The 18,762-nt window shown below is 42.9% G+C and overlaps 1 protein-coding gene across 5 annotated transcripts in view; it reads right to left on the bottom strand.

The window, feature by feature from the left end:
* The window catches only part of Tmtc1 (transmembrane O-mannosyltransferase targeting cadherins 1), a 319,404-nt gene that overhangs the window by 54,854 nt on the left and 245,788 nt on the right, over nucleotides 1-18,762 (bottom strand). For all 5 annotated transcript variants that reach the window (XM_029478419.1, XM_029478417.1, XM_029478418.1 and 2 more), the window contains 2 exons: nucleotides 9,510-9,677; nucleotides 789-902 (listed from right to left, as the gene is read on the bottom strand). In XM_029478419.1, the coding sequence (XP_029334279.1) occupies nucleotides 789-902; nucleotides 9,510-9,677 (282 nt within the window). The remainder of the gene's footprint in view (nucleotides 1-788; nucleotides 903-9,509; nucleotides 9,678-18,762) is intronic.

The raw sequence follows: 18,762 nt of genomic DNA on the forward strand, positions 1-18,762 counted from the left end.
TGTTAGCCTCTATCAGCAGACCTGGGAGACTAGCTCTCTCCTGAGTTTCAGTGGTCAGAGTACTCTCTGCTGGCAAGCTCTCCTCTTGCAGGGAAGGTTCCCAGATATCTGGCGTTCGAACCTGCCTCCTGGCAGAATTTGTGTTCCACTCACCAGAGGTCCTAAGATCCCATGGAGAGTCCTCTGGGGACCTTAGGGGTGTCTGCAGACTCTGCGCCCAAGGTGCCCCAGTGCTGGCGCCTACAGAAAGGGCTATTTTGGCTTTTTTGAGACAAGGTCTTAAAGGCTAGTTAGCCTTGACTAACTGGAATTCCTAGACTGCTGAGACTCTTTCAAAGCAAAGTGTACAATGTCTAAGAAATGGCATCCAAGGTGGCCCTCAGGCCTCCATAAAACATGCACGTACATACACCCTACCAACATACACTACATAAAATATGGATATGAGAGGCCTAGAGCTTTCTATATACATACTATTAAAAGTTAGAATATTCCTCTCCAAACTTACCAGTGTATTTTTAACAAGAAACTCCTGCTTTACATGTTTGCATCCAGCTGAGTTTCACCCCAGTGTGTTACATGTAGCAATGCTAATTTTACTTTTTACAGTATGCAGGATATGGAAAAAGCACTGAGGGGGTGCATCTTTGGCAGACTTGAATGCTGAGCCCAAAGACTCAGAATCCAAGGGTGAGCCAGTTCACTGTCAAGAGAAAAGAGTACCCACACACCCTGGGAGGGGCAGTGGCATGAGCAGGCACAAAGCAAAGGCCCTCTGTGGTGCTTACTTGAGGGCGGTTCTGTAGTGGTAGATCGCTTCCTTGTTCCGACCTTGGTCTTTTAGGAAATTGGCGTAGTTGTAATGAACCTTGGCATTGTGGGGTAGAGTCTGAACTCCAGACCTACAATGGATATTAAAAAAGAAAGAAAACAAAATCACACTATTGTCAGACTCTTTGTGTTTTACTCCCAGCTTTAGGAAGCTGCCTTTGGATGTTCACTGTCTTCATCTTAAACAAGTTCCTGAATTTTGTGATTATATGAGTGACTACAGGGAAGGAGTGAAGGCTCTAGCTAGGTGTGCACACCTGATAACACCCCGACTGAGGAGAACACAATATTCTCTGCAGGAACACATGAGGACCCTGCTCTCTGCTGGAGATTCACTGGGAGCTTGGTAAGGTGTAGTCATCTTGGCTGAGGCTTTTTGTTGAGGGCATAGCAGAACTTAACTGCAGACATGAGGGAGCAGTACAGAACCAGGGCACAAAGCCTTCAATTGTCCAGGCCAGCCTGACATTCCAACATAGGGAGCAGCAGGCAGAGGATCTGATATAAGGAACAATGGGATAAACTTAGACCCCACAGAAGATACAGACACTGTCCCTGGTTGAGTGATTCCAGACTCAGGCAAACCCTTCTTCTCTCTCATGCCTAACTCAGGTGAAGGCTTTTTATCTATAGATAGAAAGTGAAGTAGCCTAAGTGATTCTGTGTGTGCAATACAACGGTACTAGAAGGCAAGATGAGATGGATTTCATAAAGTGAGAAGGCACAACTCATAGCAAAACTGCTCCTTTGAGGCATGAGATGAAATTTAACATAAGGTGTCCTTGCTCTGAGCCTTCTTTCCACATCCTGGCTTCCTCCCACATCCCAGTTTCCTCCAACAAGGGTGTGTGTGTTTTGGGATTGTGGGGGGGATGGGGAGTAGGAGGAGGGGGCAGGAGATGGGGCAGTAAAGTAGGGCTTTACTTTATAACAATATAATGATCACATGTCTGGGTCTAGAATGTATGGTTTGCAGTAAATGCAGCATCCCAGAAGTCTGATGGCTAAAAAAAAAAAAAAAAACCAGTCTACAGATACAGAATGCTACAGTTATTTAGTACCTATGTGAAGCCCCTCAGGACCATGCTGTCCAGAAGCTGAGATATAAAATGGCCACAGAGTTTGTTCTTAGAATCTTATAGGGCTGAGGACATGTGGCCAGTTAGCAAACAGGGACAATGAAACACTCACTCCTGGGTATTGTATCAACAGATCACAGTGAGCTTAGCCCAGAGCAGACACAGAACTTCCAGAAGGCAAGCAACAAAGCTGAGGCTTTTAGGATAAAGAAAAGAGCTGGGTTAGGAGCTAGGAGAGGAGACAGTACAATGTCCTGAGCAGAAGTGGTCTGAATGTGAGATGCCCACCACAGCTCACGGTGGGGATGCTTGGGAAGTTGTGGAGTCTTTAGAAGGTAGAAGCTAGCTAGAGGAAGTAGGTCACTGGGTGTAGGGTGGTGGTCCAACACTTAGGTTTTATGGCCAGGTCCCACTTCCTATCCTTTGTTTCCTGACAGGGATATAAGAGTAGGGGCATTGGGGACAGGGGGGCTGAGAGGCACTTGATCACTGAGAGACCTGACTGAGAGTGAGGAGACCAAGAGCCTGGTAATCAAGCAGGAAACCCTGGGCTTTGTTTGAAAAGCAGTGGGGGAGTCAAGGCAAGGTTTGAAGAACAGAAATGAGACCAACAGTTGAGTGTTTGAGGATTACAATGGCTGCTTTGTGGAAATGGACTGCAGGCAGCAAGGCCTTCTGGGAAAATGCTCTGGAAACTGCACAGGAGAGCAGGAGGAAACAGGGTGATAGGAGAGAAGGAGAGGGAGAGGGAGGCAGCTGTGGTAAGGAGATACAGGAAGCAGGTAGAAGGGACAGGATCTATGATGGAATCAACCTTACACCCACAGGCCAACTCTGTTTTTGTTTTTCCTTTCTTCACTCAGTTAATCCTTCTTTTTGTTTTCTTTCTTTCAATAATTTGAGATTGAGAGATGACTGTTGACTGATGGATAAGATTTTACAAAATTAATACTGGCATATACAGTCAATGCTAACTTAAATGGCACAATCATTTAAGAAATAATTATTTTGTAATTAATGGAATAAGGATTTTGAAGCATAAAAAGCCTTGCTTAAGTTTACTCAGATAGTCTCTCATATCAGCCATAATGAAACACCACAGCTTAAGTGGCTTAAACGAGAAATTCCTTTCTCACAATTCTGGTGATTAAATTCTAAGGTCAAGTATCTAATCAGCTGCTGTCTGGGTAGGCCCTGCTCCTGGCCTGTGGACATCTCCACTCAGGCTGTGTCCTCCCATGGCCTTTCCTTGTCCATGTGCTCAGTGAGTAAATTCTCATGTCCTTTTCCCATAACAGCAGCAGACTTGGGTCAGGCCCTATCTTAATAACTTCATTCATTAGCATTTCTCTACAGATTCAGATTCAAAATACAGTAAAGTTGTATGCTGAGGCATTATCATGTGAATGGAACTTAGGGGACTCAGCCTATAAAAGTCACACAGCCTTTGCTGCCAACCACAAGCACATAATGATTATCAATTAGCAAGGAGGAGTATGTCCAAACACCACATGGCTGAACCCAGATACTGTATCTCTCATCAGATGCTAGTCTGTAGCTGAGATTACAGGCTCAGGGGGTCTCAACAGGGTCACCCCAAGCTCTGAGGATAATAAGAGAAGGGTGGGACCAGGAGAGGATTGGCTTGCCACATGCATCTGCTACGTAAACATGACCTGAAGACCAGACAGCAGATAAGAGGCTCAGGGCTCAGGCACAAGGTGTCTGGGCCTGGAGCCTGTTCCTTCACTTGACGGGAAGTGGTGGCAGGATGCTCTTGAAAGCAGAGAGGACAGGACAGAGGCCTGTTTGGAAAGAAAACCCTGGGACTTATTTTGACTAAAGGAGAATGGTTGATGAGGATGATGAAGAGTGACAAGATGGGAAACTGCTTTGTAGGCAACTGAACTCTACCAGGCCACCTCTCCAAGATGAAATTTCCATTTCATTTTTAAATATGAAGAGATAATATTAGTAGGGAAACTCCATACACTATATAAAACCCACTGGGGAAATACATTAGGACAAATTTTGTTAAAATAACAGCCTCTTTACATTTAGCCTCACTTAAAGCCCCCTGGCTGGGGCTCAAACAACTGTAGAGATGCCTGATGGGGCTAGCTGGACACAGTAGATGCCAGATTTGTACCCTGTTGCAGGAGTACAGACTTGGGAGTATCAGTCTTACTTCCTGTGGATGCTTACCCAGGGACACACTGCTGGACCACATGACTCTATTTTCAATCCCTTACAAAATCTCTATACTGTTTCTATGATGGCTAAATTTGTTTGCATTCTCACCTAGAATTTGTAATGGGTCCATCCTAACTAAGCCCTCAGCTACACTTATTCCTGGCTTGTTTAAAGCAACCATTTTATGGAGTCCAAGCTTGTCACCATTCAAAATCCTGCTTTATAATTCCAAGAGCATTACACCCAGATAAAAAAGCCCTGCAGTCTGATGTAGCTGCACTATCCTGCAGTTTGAAGTACCCTCCCTTCTTCAGTTCTGCTTTTGTTGGCCTGTGTTCACTCTTCATTGTGCTTTGTAAGAAATCATTGCCAGGGTCAGTATCAAATAGCTTCCCCCTTATTCACCTTTATCAAGATTTGGTAACATAAGGCCCATGAATAGATGAACAAATAAAGAAGTTGTGACTTTGATGTACAATAAAATATTATTCAGCTTTACAAAAGGACATTGTGCCATGTGTGACACATGAGTGGGCCTAAAAGACACATACAGGAAAAATGTTGTGTGAACAAGAATTTAAACCCACAGAGGCAGAGAGCAGGATGGTGGTGAGAGAAAATGGAGAGGGAGAAACAGGGACAGAGTTTCCAATCAAAGGATCCAAATCCAGTTAGGTGGGGTGATCCTAGAGCTTACTTGGGGAACCCTTAATTAAAGCACTATAATCTTGTTTATTTTTATCATGTCAAATAAGAGACTTGAGAATCCATAAAGTTCATCACAAATAAACTCTTGTGTGTGTGCGCACTTGCTAAGTGCTGAGATCACAGGGGTGTGCCAACACTCAGCATTTTGTTCTATTTTGCTATTAAAGACTTATTTTTGTGTGTATATGTGTTTTGCCCATATGTATGTCTGTGCAGTGCCCTCAGAGGCTACAAGAGGTCTTCTGATCCCTGTAACTGGAGTTATAAATGGTTGTGAGCTGTCATATAGGTGTCAGGAATCAAACCCAGGTCCTCTGGAAGAGCAGACGGTGCTCTTAACTGCTGAGCTAGTTCTCCAGCCCTTACTGCTCAGTGTTTTAACACATGCATTTCACATGTCTCTCACACCTTTCATTTGTAGATGACTTGAGAAATAAAAGAAATTGGGAGGAGAGAGACTAGCCACCTTCATCAGGTATCTCTCCTGGGCTTTAAAACATTGATTTATTTTGTTCACATTGCTGAATAACAGGTTGGTAGAACCTAGATAGAGACCAAACATTAAGACATCACCAAGGGCAGCCAGAGCGTCAGAGCAAAAGAAAAGAGGAGAGCTGTGTTTCTCCTCAGTTCTGAATCCTGCTTTGGCCCCAGGTTTCATACTGTACAGACAGGTACTTGTTCTCTAATTACAGAATATAGAGCACAGCTATACTCTGAGAACTTTACACAGTGTTTACTGCAAGGCAGACAATGTTAGAGGTATATCTCACTTCTTACACTATACCTTAGATGATAAACACTGTTATTCTGGATTTTCAATGAATTTACATAAATTTCTCAAGAGCAAGCAGTTAAACAGGTGAACTTACTTCAGAAAGTTTAACTCCAGACATCACTTTCAGTCACCCATCCTTCCTACTTCAGAAGCCAGCAGTGAAGTGTCCAAGTGAGATCACCATTATTTCTCACAAATGAAGCCACATACCAGACTGTCTGGCTTTAGAGAAAAAAGATTCTACAAGCCTCCAATTTTTCCCAGGACTTAGTGTCAAAGTTTTATTTAAAGTATCAGTTACTTTGATTGCACTTGACACAAAATTTCACGTGGTCTTCTAAGGCCTCCCAGTCCAAAGTTCCTTTCAGCACAGTTGTGGAATGGTTGTTTTGCTAATCAAGCACTCCCTCCATACTTCCACCTAAAGGGGCAGAAGGTTCAGGATGCAAGTCAGTGTGCTTTCTGTTTTTGTTCCTGTTGTTGTTACTGTTATCATCATCATCATCATCATCACTTTAGCTGTTGGCATCAGCTGCAGACAGCTTGAGTCCCAGCTTATTATCTTTGGAGCACATGCCTCCTTCCACTCCCACCACCTATGTAAGCACCTAGGTTTGGTTAAGCAGTACATGTCATTAGATGCCATTGGCAGAATGTGGCTTTATCCAGGAAGCATGTTTGACACAATAGCAGAATGGTTGGAAAGTGTTCCATAAAACATCACCTATTAAAAGTGAGAGAGATAAGATTAAACCAAGAGACCTTGAGGAAGTTCTTTGCCTGAACGTCAACACCTGTATTCCTGAAATGACCCCAGATTGAGGTACCAGGAGGGAGGGAGCCCTGTGTTCTTTGAGAACCTCACTGAATGAGGAGGGCTGGGGAAAAACCCAGGGTTCTTTATCTATCAGGTCTGTGAAGAGAAGCTGCATTAAAACAAACAAAAGGAAGAGAGTTTGTCTTTAGTGCTGTAGCCAAGGGTAAAATGTTAATGATCCTACAGACTAACCCTCACCTGCTAACAGCCCTAATGTCACGCACTAGGTCACCCCAAAGTGAAGCAGCAGGACTGATGTTGCAGGACATCTGATCACACCATGAACCCCAGGTGCTATTTACTGAGAAAAAAAAAAAAAACCTGTTTATAGTTGTGGTGTGGCTTAGCACTAGGCACACACCCTGGCTGGAATACAGACAGGCCCTTAGCACACACCTTCATTCCCAAACAATGAAGATAATGAAGATAAAGTTAGTTTGTAGAAGGAAGCTCCCATGTTTGAAAGTGAGGTCTGATTGAGTGGCAAAGTGCCAAATCAGAGAAAGACTTGACAGAATAGGATATGCCAAACTCTCATAAGAAGAGAGAGGAAAAGGGAAGCTACTTGAAAAAGCAGCACAGAGAGAAAGAAGAGGCAGTTTTTCCAGGAGTGTTATAGAGAAACAGGATGCAGAGTTTGAGGTCAGACAGTTTCAGGATATACAAGGATACATAGTAAGACACTGTGTCTCAAAAAAAAGGAAAAAAAAAAGAAAGAGGAAAGGAAAGGAAAGGAAAGGAAAGGAAAGGAAAGGAAAGGAAAGGAAAGGAAAGGAAAAAGAAAAAGAAAAAATATGTCTGGTTTTACCACCTAACAATATAAGCATTTTTAACATTGTTAACTTCGTATGACTGTCTGGGTGCATCATCAGCATGGTGCTATTTCCACCTGGCTCCTGTAGAGGGACTGCTACAGAATAAGGCTGTTTTCATCATGCATGATAATGGGTTTCATGTTGACACTATGCATGGACATGAGGCATTTTTTTATTATTACTTTTACTTTTTGACAGTCCAGCTGCTGTCCCCCTCCAGATCCCCCCCCCAGTTCCTCATCCCATTCCTCCTCAGTCTCCAAGAGGACATCCCACCTCCCCACACACCCCCTTCCCTACCAGACCTCCCCATTCCCTGGAGCCTCAAGTCTCTCAAGGGTTAGCCGGGGTGGGGGAGGGTCTAGAAGGTACCAGAGACCTGGGAGGTGAGACACACCCCAGCTACATATTTCCATTCATTCTGCTGGCCCTCAGGGCTTCTGTCTCTCCCCCTAATACCTGATCATGTCCCCCTTTTCCCCTCCCCTTTCCCACCCAGGTTCCTCCCTCGTTCTGCTTCCTGTGATTATTTTCTTCTCCCTCCCAAGTGGGACTGAAGCATTCATCTACCCCATAGGAAGATTGGCATTCTCTACAAACCTAGACCCCTGAGATTACTCAGACACTAAGCCACCAACCAGGCAGCATACACAAGCTGGTCTGAGCACCACCACCCCNCCCCACCCACCCACACACATATACAGCAGAGAACTGCCTGGTCTGGCTTCAGTGGGAGAAAACCTGCCTAACCCTTGAGAGACTTGAGGCTCCAGGACATGGGGAGGTCTGGTAGGGAAGGGGGTGGTGGGATATCCTCTTGGAGACTGAGGAGGAATGGGATGAGGGACTGTGTGAGGGGGGAACCTGGAGGGGGACAGCAGCTGGACTGTCAAAAAGTAAAAGTAATAATAAAAACATGGAAGTAGAAGGGTATCAGTTTGGAAGAAGGTGGTCACTGGGAAGAGGCAAAGACTGACTAGTGAATGACTGTGGTCAAATGCCTCATGTCCATGCAGAGTGTCAACATGAAACCCATTATCATGCATGATGAAAACAGCCTTATTCTGCAGCAGTCCCTCTACAGGAGCCAGGTGGAAATAGCACCATGCTGATGATGCACCCAGACAGTCATACGAAGTTAACAATGTTAAAAATGCTTATATTGTTAGGTGGTAAGACCAGACATTTTTTTTCTTTTTCTTTTTTCTTTTTTCTTTTTTTTTTTTTTTTTTTTTTTTTTTTTTTTTTGAGACACAGTGTCTTACTATGTATCCTTGGATATCCTGAAACTATCTGACCTCAAACTCAAAAGTATCTGCCTGCCTCACAAGTGCTGGAATTAAAGGTCTGTGCCACCACATCTGGCCTCAGACACATTCTTTCCAAAAGGTAACCAAGCCTAGTGAAGTGAACATTTGCCTCATTCTATCCATCCATTCATTCACTCCTCCACAACTAATAGCCATACTTTGGGATAGGCTGAAAGCTATAGGTTAATATATATAAGTATATGTAAATTACCCATATATATGTATTGCACTATATGTAAATATGTACATATACATATATACAATTATGCACATGTGCATCTATGTATATGTTTATGTATATAAATACAAATACACACATTTATATAAGTATATACACACAAAACATATACTATACACATACACACATTAATATACACACTCATGCATGGATAATGCTGGGGCTCGAAGCCAGTATGCTTGGCAAATGCTCTATTCCTGAGCTCCTAATATCAGCCCAACAACAAGCATCCAGATAAAATGCACCACAAAGGGGAAAAAAAAAAACAGCAGAAAAATAATTTTTTTTTCATTTCCTCACCTATAATCAATGTTTAAAATAAGTAATGGGATCATAGCTTCTGATTTAATGTTCTGGGATGTTCCAGAGAAAGCCACAGCATCACCTTCCTGCTATGTGCTCACCTCCCCCCTGTATTTGGCTGGATGATGAAATGAGGCATGTAGATTCCATTTCGGTGACTGATTCTACAGCCCAGCTTATCAGTAGGTATTTCTACCCAAATTCACAAACCTGGAATCTTCTTAATCTTAGAAATCCACTCAGAGCTCACGTTAAATTTCATTTGACACCTTTTAAAAATCTAAAATTAAACTCACAAATAAAATTATCTTTCATTCCCAACTTATTAAAAGGCAATTTTCTATGACACACTATTATAACCACGTTACTTCATTTGGAGACAAATCTGTTATCAATGAAAGAGTGAGGAGAGATGTACATTTCCTGTTTAATCATACCTGAACAAGGATTCTCTCGACAGCCAAATTTCATTCTGCTTCACAGTTTTCCAGGAGAACAGCAGCAGCAGCAACACAGTGGATGCCATCAGGGAGGTGGCCCCACACCGGCTCAGGCCAGCACAGAGCTTACTCAGTCCATGCACAAACAGAATGCAGTAGCCCATGCTGAAACAAAGCAAAGGAGCAAGCTCACTGAGGGTGAGAGGTCACAGTAGGTCAGGAAGTCATGGGGGGCGGGGTGGTGGTGCTGTGGGTAGGAGTGTTAGTGTGGTGGTTTGAATTAGAATGGCCCCTATAGGCTCATATATTTGAAATCTTTGTTACCAGGGAGTGACACTATTTTAAAGTATTAGAAGGTCTGGTCTCCTTAGAGTAGGTGTGGCCTTGTTGGAGGAAGTTGTGTTTCTTGGTTAACTTTGAGGTTTCAGAAGCCCATGCCTGGCCCTCTCTCTTAGTCTATATATTAGGACATAGCTCTTGGGCACTGTCCTAGCACCCTGCTGGCATGCCACCATGCTGATACTATACTAAACCTCTCAACTGTAAGCAAGCAAGCCCCCGACTAAATACTTTCTTTCATGAGAGGTGCGTTGGTCCATGGTGTCTCTTCACAGCAACAGAACAGTAGGGCCATAACAAGGTCCTCTAGATTTTATCCTTTCCTACATTATAACTTGTTTTTAAAAGAATGTTAATTTTTAATTATCATTGTGTGAGCGTGCCTCTTGTATGAAGGTCAGAGGACCACTCTGTGGAGCTGATTTTCTTCACGTGGGCTGGGGGTCAAGTTCACCAGAGAGCCAGCCCTCATTCATTATATTTTAATGAACATTATGTATATATGACTATTTCAGACACCACAAACTGATCAGTGAATAAACAAGACCATAGTTATCCCGGAACTCAGGGATAAAACAGTAAGTGAATGAGCAGATTAAATACAGATCATGTGTTATAATATGCCAAATGAGAAATCAAGCAGGGGAAAGATGGGTATTTCAACATGGATGGTCAAATAAGAACTTGCAGACATTTGAGTAAAGACCTGAAACGCATGGAGCACATGCCATGCAACCCTTTGTATTCTCAACCTGGTTATCTTCACTCTCCTCTACACAATGCAGTCTGCTAAGGGGTAGGGGCTATCATCTTTGTGGCCAGCAGCTTCTATATTTGACTCAGCACCATTGATTCTCAATGTTACAGGTGCCATGGGCTCATAATCCAAGAATATGCTCATAAGTATGGTGATGAAGGATGCTGAGTTAGGTCAGACATCCAGTGAGCAGAGGAGCAGTAAGATTAACCTGGCCAGGAATTCAGACTTGGGACCTCACCCACATGCTGACCTACTGTAGAGTTTTTGATAGAACTGTGTACCCAGTCTCACTTACTCTCTCTTAGCTCTGCACATGGAGACCTCACTAGTTGTGGGAGCCAGAGCTCCCTATTACAGAGCAGCAGGAAGGAAGAGGATGGATTCCCAACTGCCGCCCAGCAGTGTACTGAGTATGGGCAGACAAGAAAATGAAGACAATGACCAAAACCATCACCAATTTGTATATCTGAGTATTCATGGGCACTTCCTCTGTGCCTGACAATGTGCTAAGTTCTTCTTTTGAGCTTTCCACAGCATTTTCAGAGCAAGGATTGTATTTTGTATGTTATCTAACTTGAGCTTCAAATCCTCTGTGCCATCCATGTCCTGAGTGAAGAAACCATCACCACCAATGAGTTAAATAACTTATCTACAGCCCCAAAGCTAGCACAATCCAGAAATGCAGACTGACAGAATGCTAAAATTCAGAGGCTTGCAAATTACTTCTCTAAAAGGGTAGCCAGTGAATGGTATAGCTGTTTTACGTATTGGGGCTCACAAAGCATTATCCCCCAAGTGCCCTGGATTTACCTGCAGCAGCCTCAAGGTCTCTCTGACCTCCCCTATCTCACCCTCTCTTTCTCTTTTTTCTCAACCCTGTTTTCTCAGAAACACATGGAAGAGCTTTCTCATTCCTCTATCTACCTAAAGACTGGATCTACAAAATGGAAATACAATATCCTGTAAGCCCCTTAGGGATGTAACATGAGACTGAAACCAATCACCACAAAGAGCATTGTGCCAGCCACTGTCTGCTCTTTTGAGTCCCCACTGGCTTCTTTCCTAAGAGGAGAGTGTTGAGAGAGCTGAGAATTACTGTGCTCTCTGCTGTACATCAATATATTTGTTCGCCTTGTCTCCTGTCGGTCTACTTACTGTCAATTCCTTTTACTGGACATGAATAGCCAGACTTTTGGAGAGCAGAGAATAAGTTCCCTTCATCTCTACATCGGCCATCATGTATCTGCCGTTTTTCCTTCATGTTGTTTGTGTGAAAGCAGGCACATACTGTGTAAATGCACAGGTGTGTCTGTGTTAACAAAATGTATTTGTAAAAACATTAGAGAGCCAGACCTGATTCATGGGCCACAGTTTGTTGACCCCTGCTCTGTGAGAATGAAGAACTCCTCTATATCATTTGGCATACATTTTTTGTATCAAGTAACATGATAAATTGTTTTTTTCCCCCAAAGTCCTTGAATTGACACATGGTTTCAGAAATGTTAAGCCACAGAAAATAATCTCTGCTAGGATTTCAATTTCTTGAGAACCGTTACATTCTTTCAGATCCAAACACTGCAGTGACTGACAGACTCCTCCATTCTGAAACTTCATCCTTCAACATCTGTTTTAGTGCAGTTCCCAGTAGCAGTCAAAAGAAACATACTCTTTCCATTGCCAGGGGCAGGACAAGGCCTCACAGAGAAAGTGGAAAATCAAGCAAATAAGAACCTACATGCTTTTATTTCCAGGGAGATGGAACCTGAGTCTACCTTGCTCTGGTTACCCTGGTTAAGGATCCTCTGGGCTGCTGACTAGAGATTTCCACGCATGGCACTCAGGAGCCCATATAAACCCAGCACTGGACAAAGTCAGAACCTGCAGAGCCACAAGACAATAGCTCAAATTTGGGAGCATTTCACAAACCTACAAAGCCATAAACAAATGGCTGTACTCATCACTAGATTTCATTATCTTCTTTTCTCTCTTTTTTAGCAGGAGCGAGAGAGAGAGAGAGAGAGAGAGAGAGAGAGAGAGAGAGAGAGAGAGAGAGAGAGAGAGAGAGATACACATGTGGGGGTCTGAGAACAGCTTCTGGGAGCAGGTTCTCTCCTTCTAACCATGTGATTTACAGGAATCAAAATCAGATCATCAGGCTTAGAGGTGTTATTGGACTTAGGGTCACAGCCAGATTTTGCCACCCATCGTTAGTAAGCCAATAAAAATGCTAAATTAATAGTGAAAGTCAGAAGAAAGAGATTTAATCAAGGTGGTCACACTTGGAAGGACTTGGGAGGTAGCTAGGATCACAGGCTTTCCACCAAGTACAGCTCAAAGCCTACCTTTCAATTTTTGTGAACAAGCTCAAATGATCTACTGCGATTATCTATAGATAAAACTAACAATACAAGAGGGACATAGTCCTTTAATTTTATCACCTTTAAATTCTCTATAGGGTCTAAAGGGGCACACCCTTTACTTCTTTCTACTTCATTGATGTCTCTTCTCACAAGACATATCACAGTAAGTTTTTATTCCCATCTCATGGGTGCTATCCCCATGTGGTTCAGAAGGAAAGCCCAGACATATTAAGCTGTGAGCTGCAGGTAGCTGTGTCCCGAGCCATTGATGACTATTCAGAAGCTGCAGCTTCTAAGAGCACCCCCATGTCTTCCCAGTACCTAAGGGAACCCCTACTTCTGCCCTATTTTTTCTCCATCTCAAATATTTAATGGAAAATTCTCCAGAAGATTACATTTATTTGGAGGTGAGAGTTCAATCAATCTAACAAGAATGTCCCAGTGGCCCTGACGAGCAGCTCCCTGGCCCCTGCACGAGATGCTGTGCTCCTAAGTTTAGATGGAAGTTTTCATCATGAGTGACTGATAAAAGATTGCTGTGTCATTTTCCAGTGTGGCCTCAGAATGACCAGGGACAACTGCCATTTGGTCCCATTCTGATAACTGACATGATTCTTCCTTAGGTCTTTGATGATACAATACGTCCTTCCTCCCTCACAGTTCATCTAACAGCACTAAGATTTATGAAGCCTTTCCTGGTAGATAAAGCAAGTCTCTGATGTTGGACAAAATCCTTGGTCTACATCTCAACCTTGATACTTGTTGATCTTGGGCAAATTATTTAAACTCACCAGCTCTTATTTCCTTACTTTGTAAAGGGACATGATTTAATTCTACACATACCCACTGCACATTAAATAATAAATGGTAACATTAAGATTCTTGTGCTACAATAATATTAGAAGTAGGCACTTAGTTTCTGCTAAACAAAGTAGAGGGGAAGGAATCTATAAGATCTGAGCATGTTCTAGTCACAACAGTTGTCTTGGCACCAGGCTCCTGCAATCACAGCACAGTGCTGAGACCTCAGGTGACGAGTAAGGTGAGGGTGTGCAGGGTCCCAGGTACAGACCATTTGAAGCTTCAGGATGAAGGAAAGGGAACTTCTGGGCAATCAGAGAATTAGAAACAGGATGAGTCCAGGATGGGTAGTTTAACCATTTGGAGGCTTAGCTGTGTATCATGGGATTAATGCTGCCTATATACCTGCTTCAAAGGAAAGCATGAAATAATGTATACAAACATGTTTCAGAAACTGAGTACAAGAGGAGGAGCCACATTGTCATGTACAGTGTTTTCCTATCTGTGAATGATTTTGCTGTATTACTCTTTGTGATGGTTTGTATATGCTTGGCCCACAGAGTGGCACTATTAGAAGGTGTAGCCCCACTGGAGTAGGTGTGTCACTGTGGGTGTGAGCTTTAAGAGCCTCATCCTAGCTCCTGGAAGCCAGTATTCTGCTAGCAGCCTTTAGATGAAGATTTCGAACTCTCAGCTCCTCCTGTACCATGCATGCTTGGATGCTGCCATGCTCCTGCCTTGATGATAATGGCAGGAACCCGAACCTGTAAGCCAGCCCCAATTAAATGTAGTTCTTTTGAGTTGCCTTGGTCATGGTGTCTGTTCACAGCAGTAAAAACTCTAACCAAGACAGAAGCTGGTACCAGGAGTAGGGTATTACTGTGACAAGCTGATCATATTTTGAGGAGGACTGTGGAAGGACTTTGGAACTTTGGGCTAAAAGAGCCATTGGGTGTTAAGAGCTCTGTGGGATGTTCTGTAGGAGCCTGGAAGATAATGTTGAGAACAATGCAAATGATGGAGGCCTGGTTTGTGAAATTTCAGAGGGAAGATTAAAGATTCTTATCAGGGCCATTGATATTTTGACTGTGAAGATTCTGTGGTTTTGGTTAGGTGGGGCTAAAAAAAAATCAGCTGTGATTAACAAGATAACGGAATTATTAAATTAAAACCTTTGCATTACTAGGACAATTGATGCTGGTTAGCTGGAGCTAAGAAATTAGCAGTGATTAAGAGGAGACCAGCATCACTAAGGTGAAATCTTCTGGGAAGTGTTTCCTGAGAGTACAGAGAAGCTGTGTTCTAGCATCAGCCACAGTTGTACCTTGTGTTGGCAGCCAGATTTGGTAACGTATAAGAGTCACTCAGGTGGTATTGGTTTTGAAGGCACAAAGGGGTCATGAAGAACAACTGATGCTTGGCACTATGAGAGGCCAGGAGAGGCCAGTGGTGAAGGTGTGGCTTCAGTGGCAGTTGAAGGCCCAGGACTGATGGGCCTTCATGTAGGGAAGTTGAGACTTAGTACTATGAAAAGAGCCTATGAGAGGCTATTTGTGAAAGGGCGGTCCAGTTGTAGCAGAAGACAGCAGTGTTTTGGAGATGCCAGTATCATGAGATGACCACCAAGAACACCAGCAGCAGTGGAGTACAGGCAGCTGGAGCCTAGAAGACAAGGTGTGTGCTACAAAGGGCAGAGCTGGAGAAGTGAACGTAGCCCTTGAAGGAGCCCAGAAAATTGTGAGTGGATCCCAGACATTGGATGGCTAGAGTTTGCTTTTGTTTTTTATTGTGACTGTGCCCTGATATTTATCCCTCTTGAAGGAAGAAAGTATTTTAGTGGAGCCCACAGTTAAGAGACTTTGACTTGTAAAAAGACTTTGAATTTTAAAAGAGATTGGATATTTTAAAGGGATTGCGAGCTTAATACGTAAAGACTGTGGGACTTTTAAAGTTATTTAGATCTTAGGGATCAATAAGAAAGTATGGATTGAGACTTAATAGTGATGTGTTTGTGTGTCAAGTTGACAAGGGGTCAGTTGTACTGGCTGGTTTTGTGTGTCAACTTGACACAAGCTGGAGTTATAACAGAGAAAGGAGCCTCCATTGCAGAAATGCCTCCATGAGATCCAGCTGTAAGACATTTTCTCAATTAGTGATGGAATGGGAAGGGCCCACTGTGGGTGGTGCCATCCCTGTGCTGGTAGTCTTGGGTTCTATAAGAAAGCAAGCTGAGCAAGTCAGGGGAAGCAAGCCAGTAAACAACATTCCTCCATGGCCTCTGCATCAGCTCCTGCCTCTAGGTTCCTGCCTTGTGTGAACTCCTGTCCTGACTTCCTTTGGTGATGAACAGCAATGTGGAAGTATAAGCTGAATAAACCCTTTCCTCCCCAATTTGCTTCTTGGTCATGATGTTCTGTACAGGAATGCAAACTCTAAGACACTCTTTACATGGTTAAAGCATGTGATTAGAGCTATAGATAAACTCAGGGTTTTTGTTGTTGTTTATTGTTTGTTTGTTTTGTTTTGTTTTGTTTTTTGTTTTTCGAGACAGGGTTTCTCTGTATATCCCTGGCTGTCCTGGAACTCACTTTATAAATTCAGTTTATTAAAGGTGTCCTTAAACAAAGCATCTGGTTTACAGGACAATTCCAACCATTTTAAGAACACTCATGAAAAATATCTTTGAAACTACAATCTCACCTGTACAGTAGTATTTGCTTCAAGTATTGGATTAATCTACTATGGTATATGGTGTAAATGTCATACAATGTAAGACAAGCAGGTAGTATGTGAAATATATGTGGTCATATACTTATATTGACATTCACATACCTCAGAAACAAACACATATGTAAATCTTCCCTTACACAACTTTGGTATTGATATATGTGTCCGTAACAAGCTCACATTTAATACATTCTTGAACTTCTGCCTTCCTAATTCATGCACAGTCTGTGCCCTTCTCTGTTCATCCAGTGTCTCCTGCAGTAGCTGGGCAATGTACTTTCTAGAATGGAAGGACCGCAACCTGCAGCGCAGGTGACAGTCAACTGCTTGTGATACACTGCCCGAGAGACTTCATCAACCATTGTTGCTTCATAAATTCTATGGAATTTTAGGGTTTTCTGTTTTGTTTTGTTTTTTATTTTTTTGAGCCGTCTACTATGTCTTTTTATATAAAATGCAAAAAGATATCCATAAAATTATATGCTTCTCTCGGAATCAGAATAAAAGAGCAAAATTTCTGTTAAAGAATGACTTTAGCCCCAGACTCCCTTGCCTGCTCAAACATGACATGCACAAAAGTGGCATTTATCAGAGCAAGAAAATGTTATTTCAGTGTATTTTGATGGCAAAACTCTAACCCCGGGAGCCAAGCAAATAGCCAAGTTCTGTCTCTTTTATCCAAAAATTTCTGGCAGCAAATAAGAAAAGGACCTTTTCTGGGTTAGCTTGGAAGGAGAACAGAAGCCATAGAGTTTGAGTGGCTTGTGCATTGTTAATCACAAAGGAGGAAGATAAAAGGGCACTGGGAGTCAGGCTCAATCTGGCTTTTTCTAGTAAAACAGACAAATCAGTCCCTGTAGGTTGCTGAACACAGACAAGTTCCTAGGAGGCTGGTTTTGGCTTCTCTGTGGTCAGGTAGGAGCACCCAAGGTCAATGGTTCCATAACACCACAGAACAAGCGTACAGCGGGTAGGAAGCTCACTTTCTCTAGGAACACTGACAGCCAGGCATCCTTTCCTCCTTCTCATTTCTTTTTCTTCCCTTTCTTCTTTGTCCCCTTCTTTTAATTATTAGTGAAATCAAGGCAGTCGACCTCTGCTAAGACTATCTCTCTCTGCAGGGTCTGTAGCCATGCTGCACATAGTGGTAACATGGACAATAGTCTGTAGACTTGACTCTCAGGTCTGATCTTTCTGCTTCGCTGGCATGGTGGTTCTTCTTCCTCTCTCCTGAATTCCTTGCCAGGGAATCCTCAAAGTCCCACCTTTGTCACCCTCGCCAGCCATTAGCCACCGGCAACTTTATTTACCAATCAAAGCTAACTGGGGACAGGGACCCTCAGCATCTTAATTCGGGACGTGTGGATTCCCATATAATTTTGGGGGGTCTGAATTAATATAAGTAGCATTAGACGCAGTGTACAACCACAGTCACTGGCAGGAAGGAGTATCCTCCAGTGATGTGCTTTGAGGTACCAAGCAGGGCCTCCAAGAGGGAAGAACAGTCATCTTCTGGATGATGTTCGACTCTTGACTGAGTTTGACCCAAGTAAATCCAGGCTGGTTCTCAGAGGCAGGCTCTTGCTCTAGGAAATACTGACATTTTCTTTATAACGCAGTTCTATTTTCACCTGAATCAGACCACCTAAAGCAAAGGGGCACTCTGAAACTGCTAAGGCCGGCTTGGCTCTTAGAATAGGTAGTGTTTATGCTCTGTCGTACAAAGATGTCCCTGACTGACTCCTAGTCAAAGGTGACCTCGAACTCATGATTTTCCTGCCACACTTCCCAAGTGCTGGAACTATAAGTGCATACCACCAAGTCCTCCCTTTTAAAAAATGAGAATAAGTCTTCATACTTTTCAAGGTCACATGACTAGTAAATGTCAGATCAAGTCTGTCTCCTGATTCAGTGATGTTCCATGCATCTGGAAGAGTGGCCTTGGGGCATTGACACTGAATAAGATGACACACACCCTAAAACAAAGGGCAGTATTGCAACACTAAGCTGCATGTGAGCCACAGCCAAACCTCCTTTGTTATTTTAAAATCATTTTCCCCAAAGATAATTTTTTTAAAGAGTAATTCCTGCTTTGTAAATTAAAAGGGAGAAATAACGAGGTATACTAAACATAGTAATATCGGGTAATTCATCAAGTGTTTAAATATTACAGCTATAATTATAAAACATATTAGGATAATGGCTGCCAGTATGGGAAGCCACTGCTGCTCATATCCTGAATATAGGAAGTCATAATTCCTGT

This window comes from Mus caroli, chromosome 6 (genome assembly GCF_900094665.2).
Source record: "Mus caroli chromosome 6, CAROLI_EIJ_v1.1, whole genome shotgun sequence".
Taxonomy (NCBI): Eukaryota; Metazoa; Chordata; class Mammalia; order Rodentia; family Muridae; genus Mus; species Mus caroli.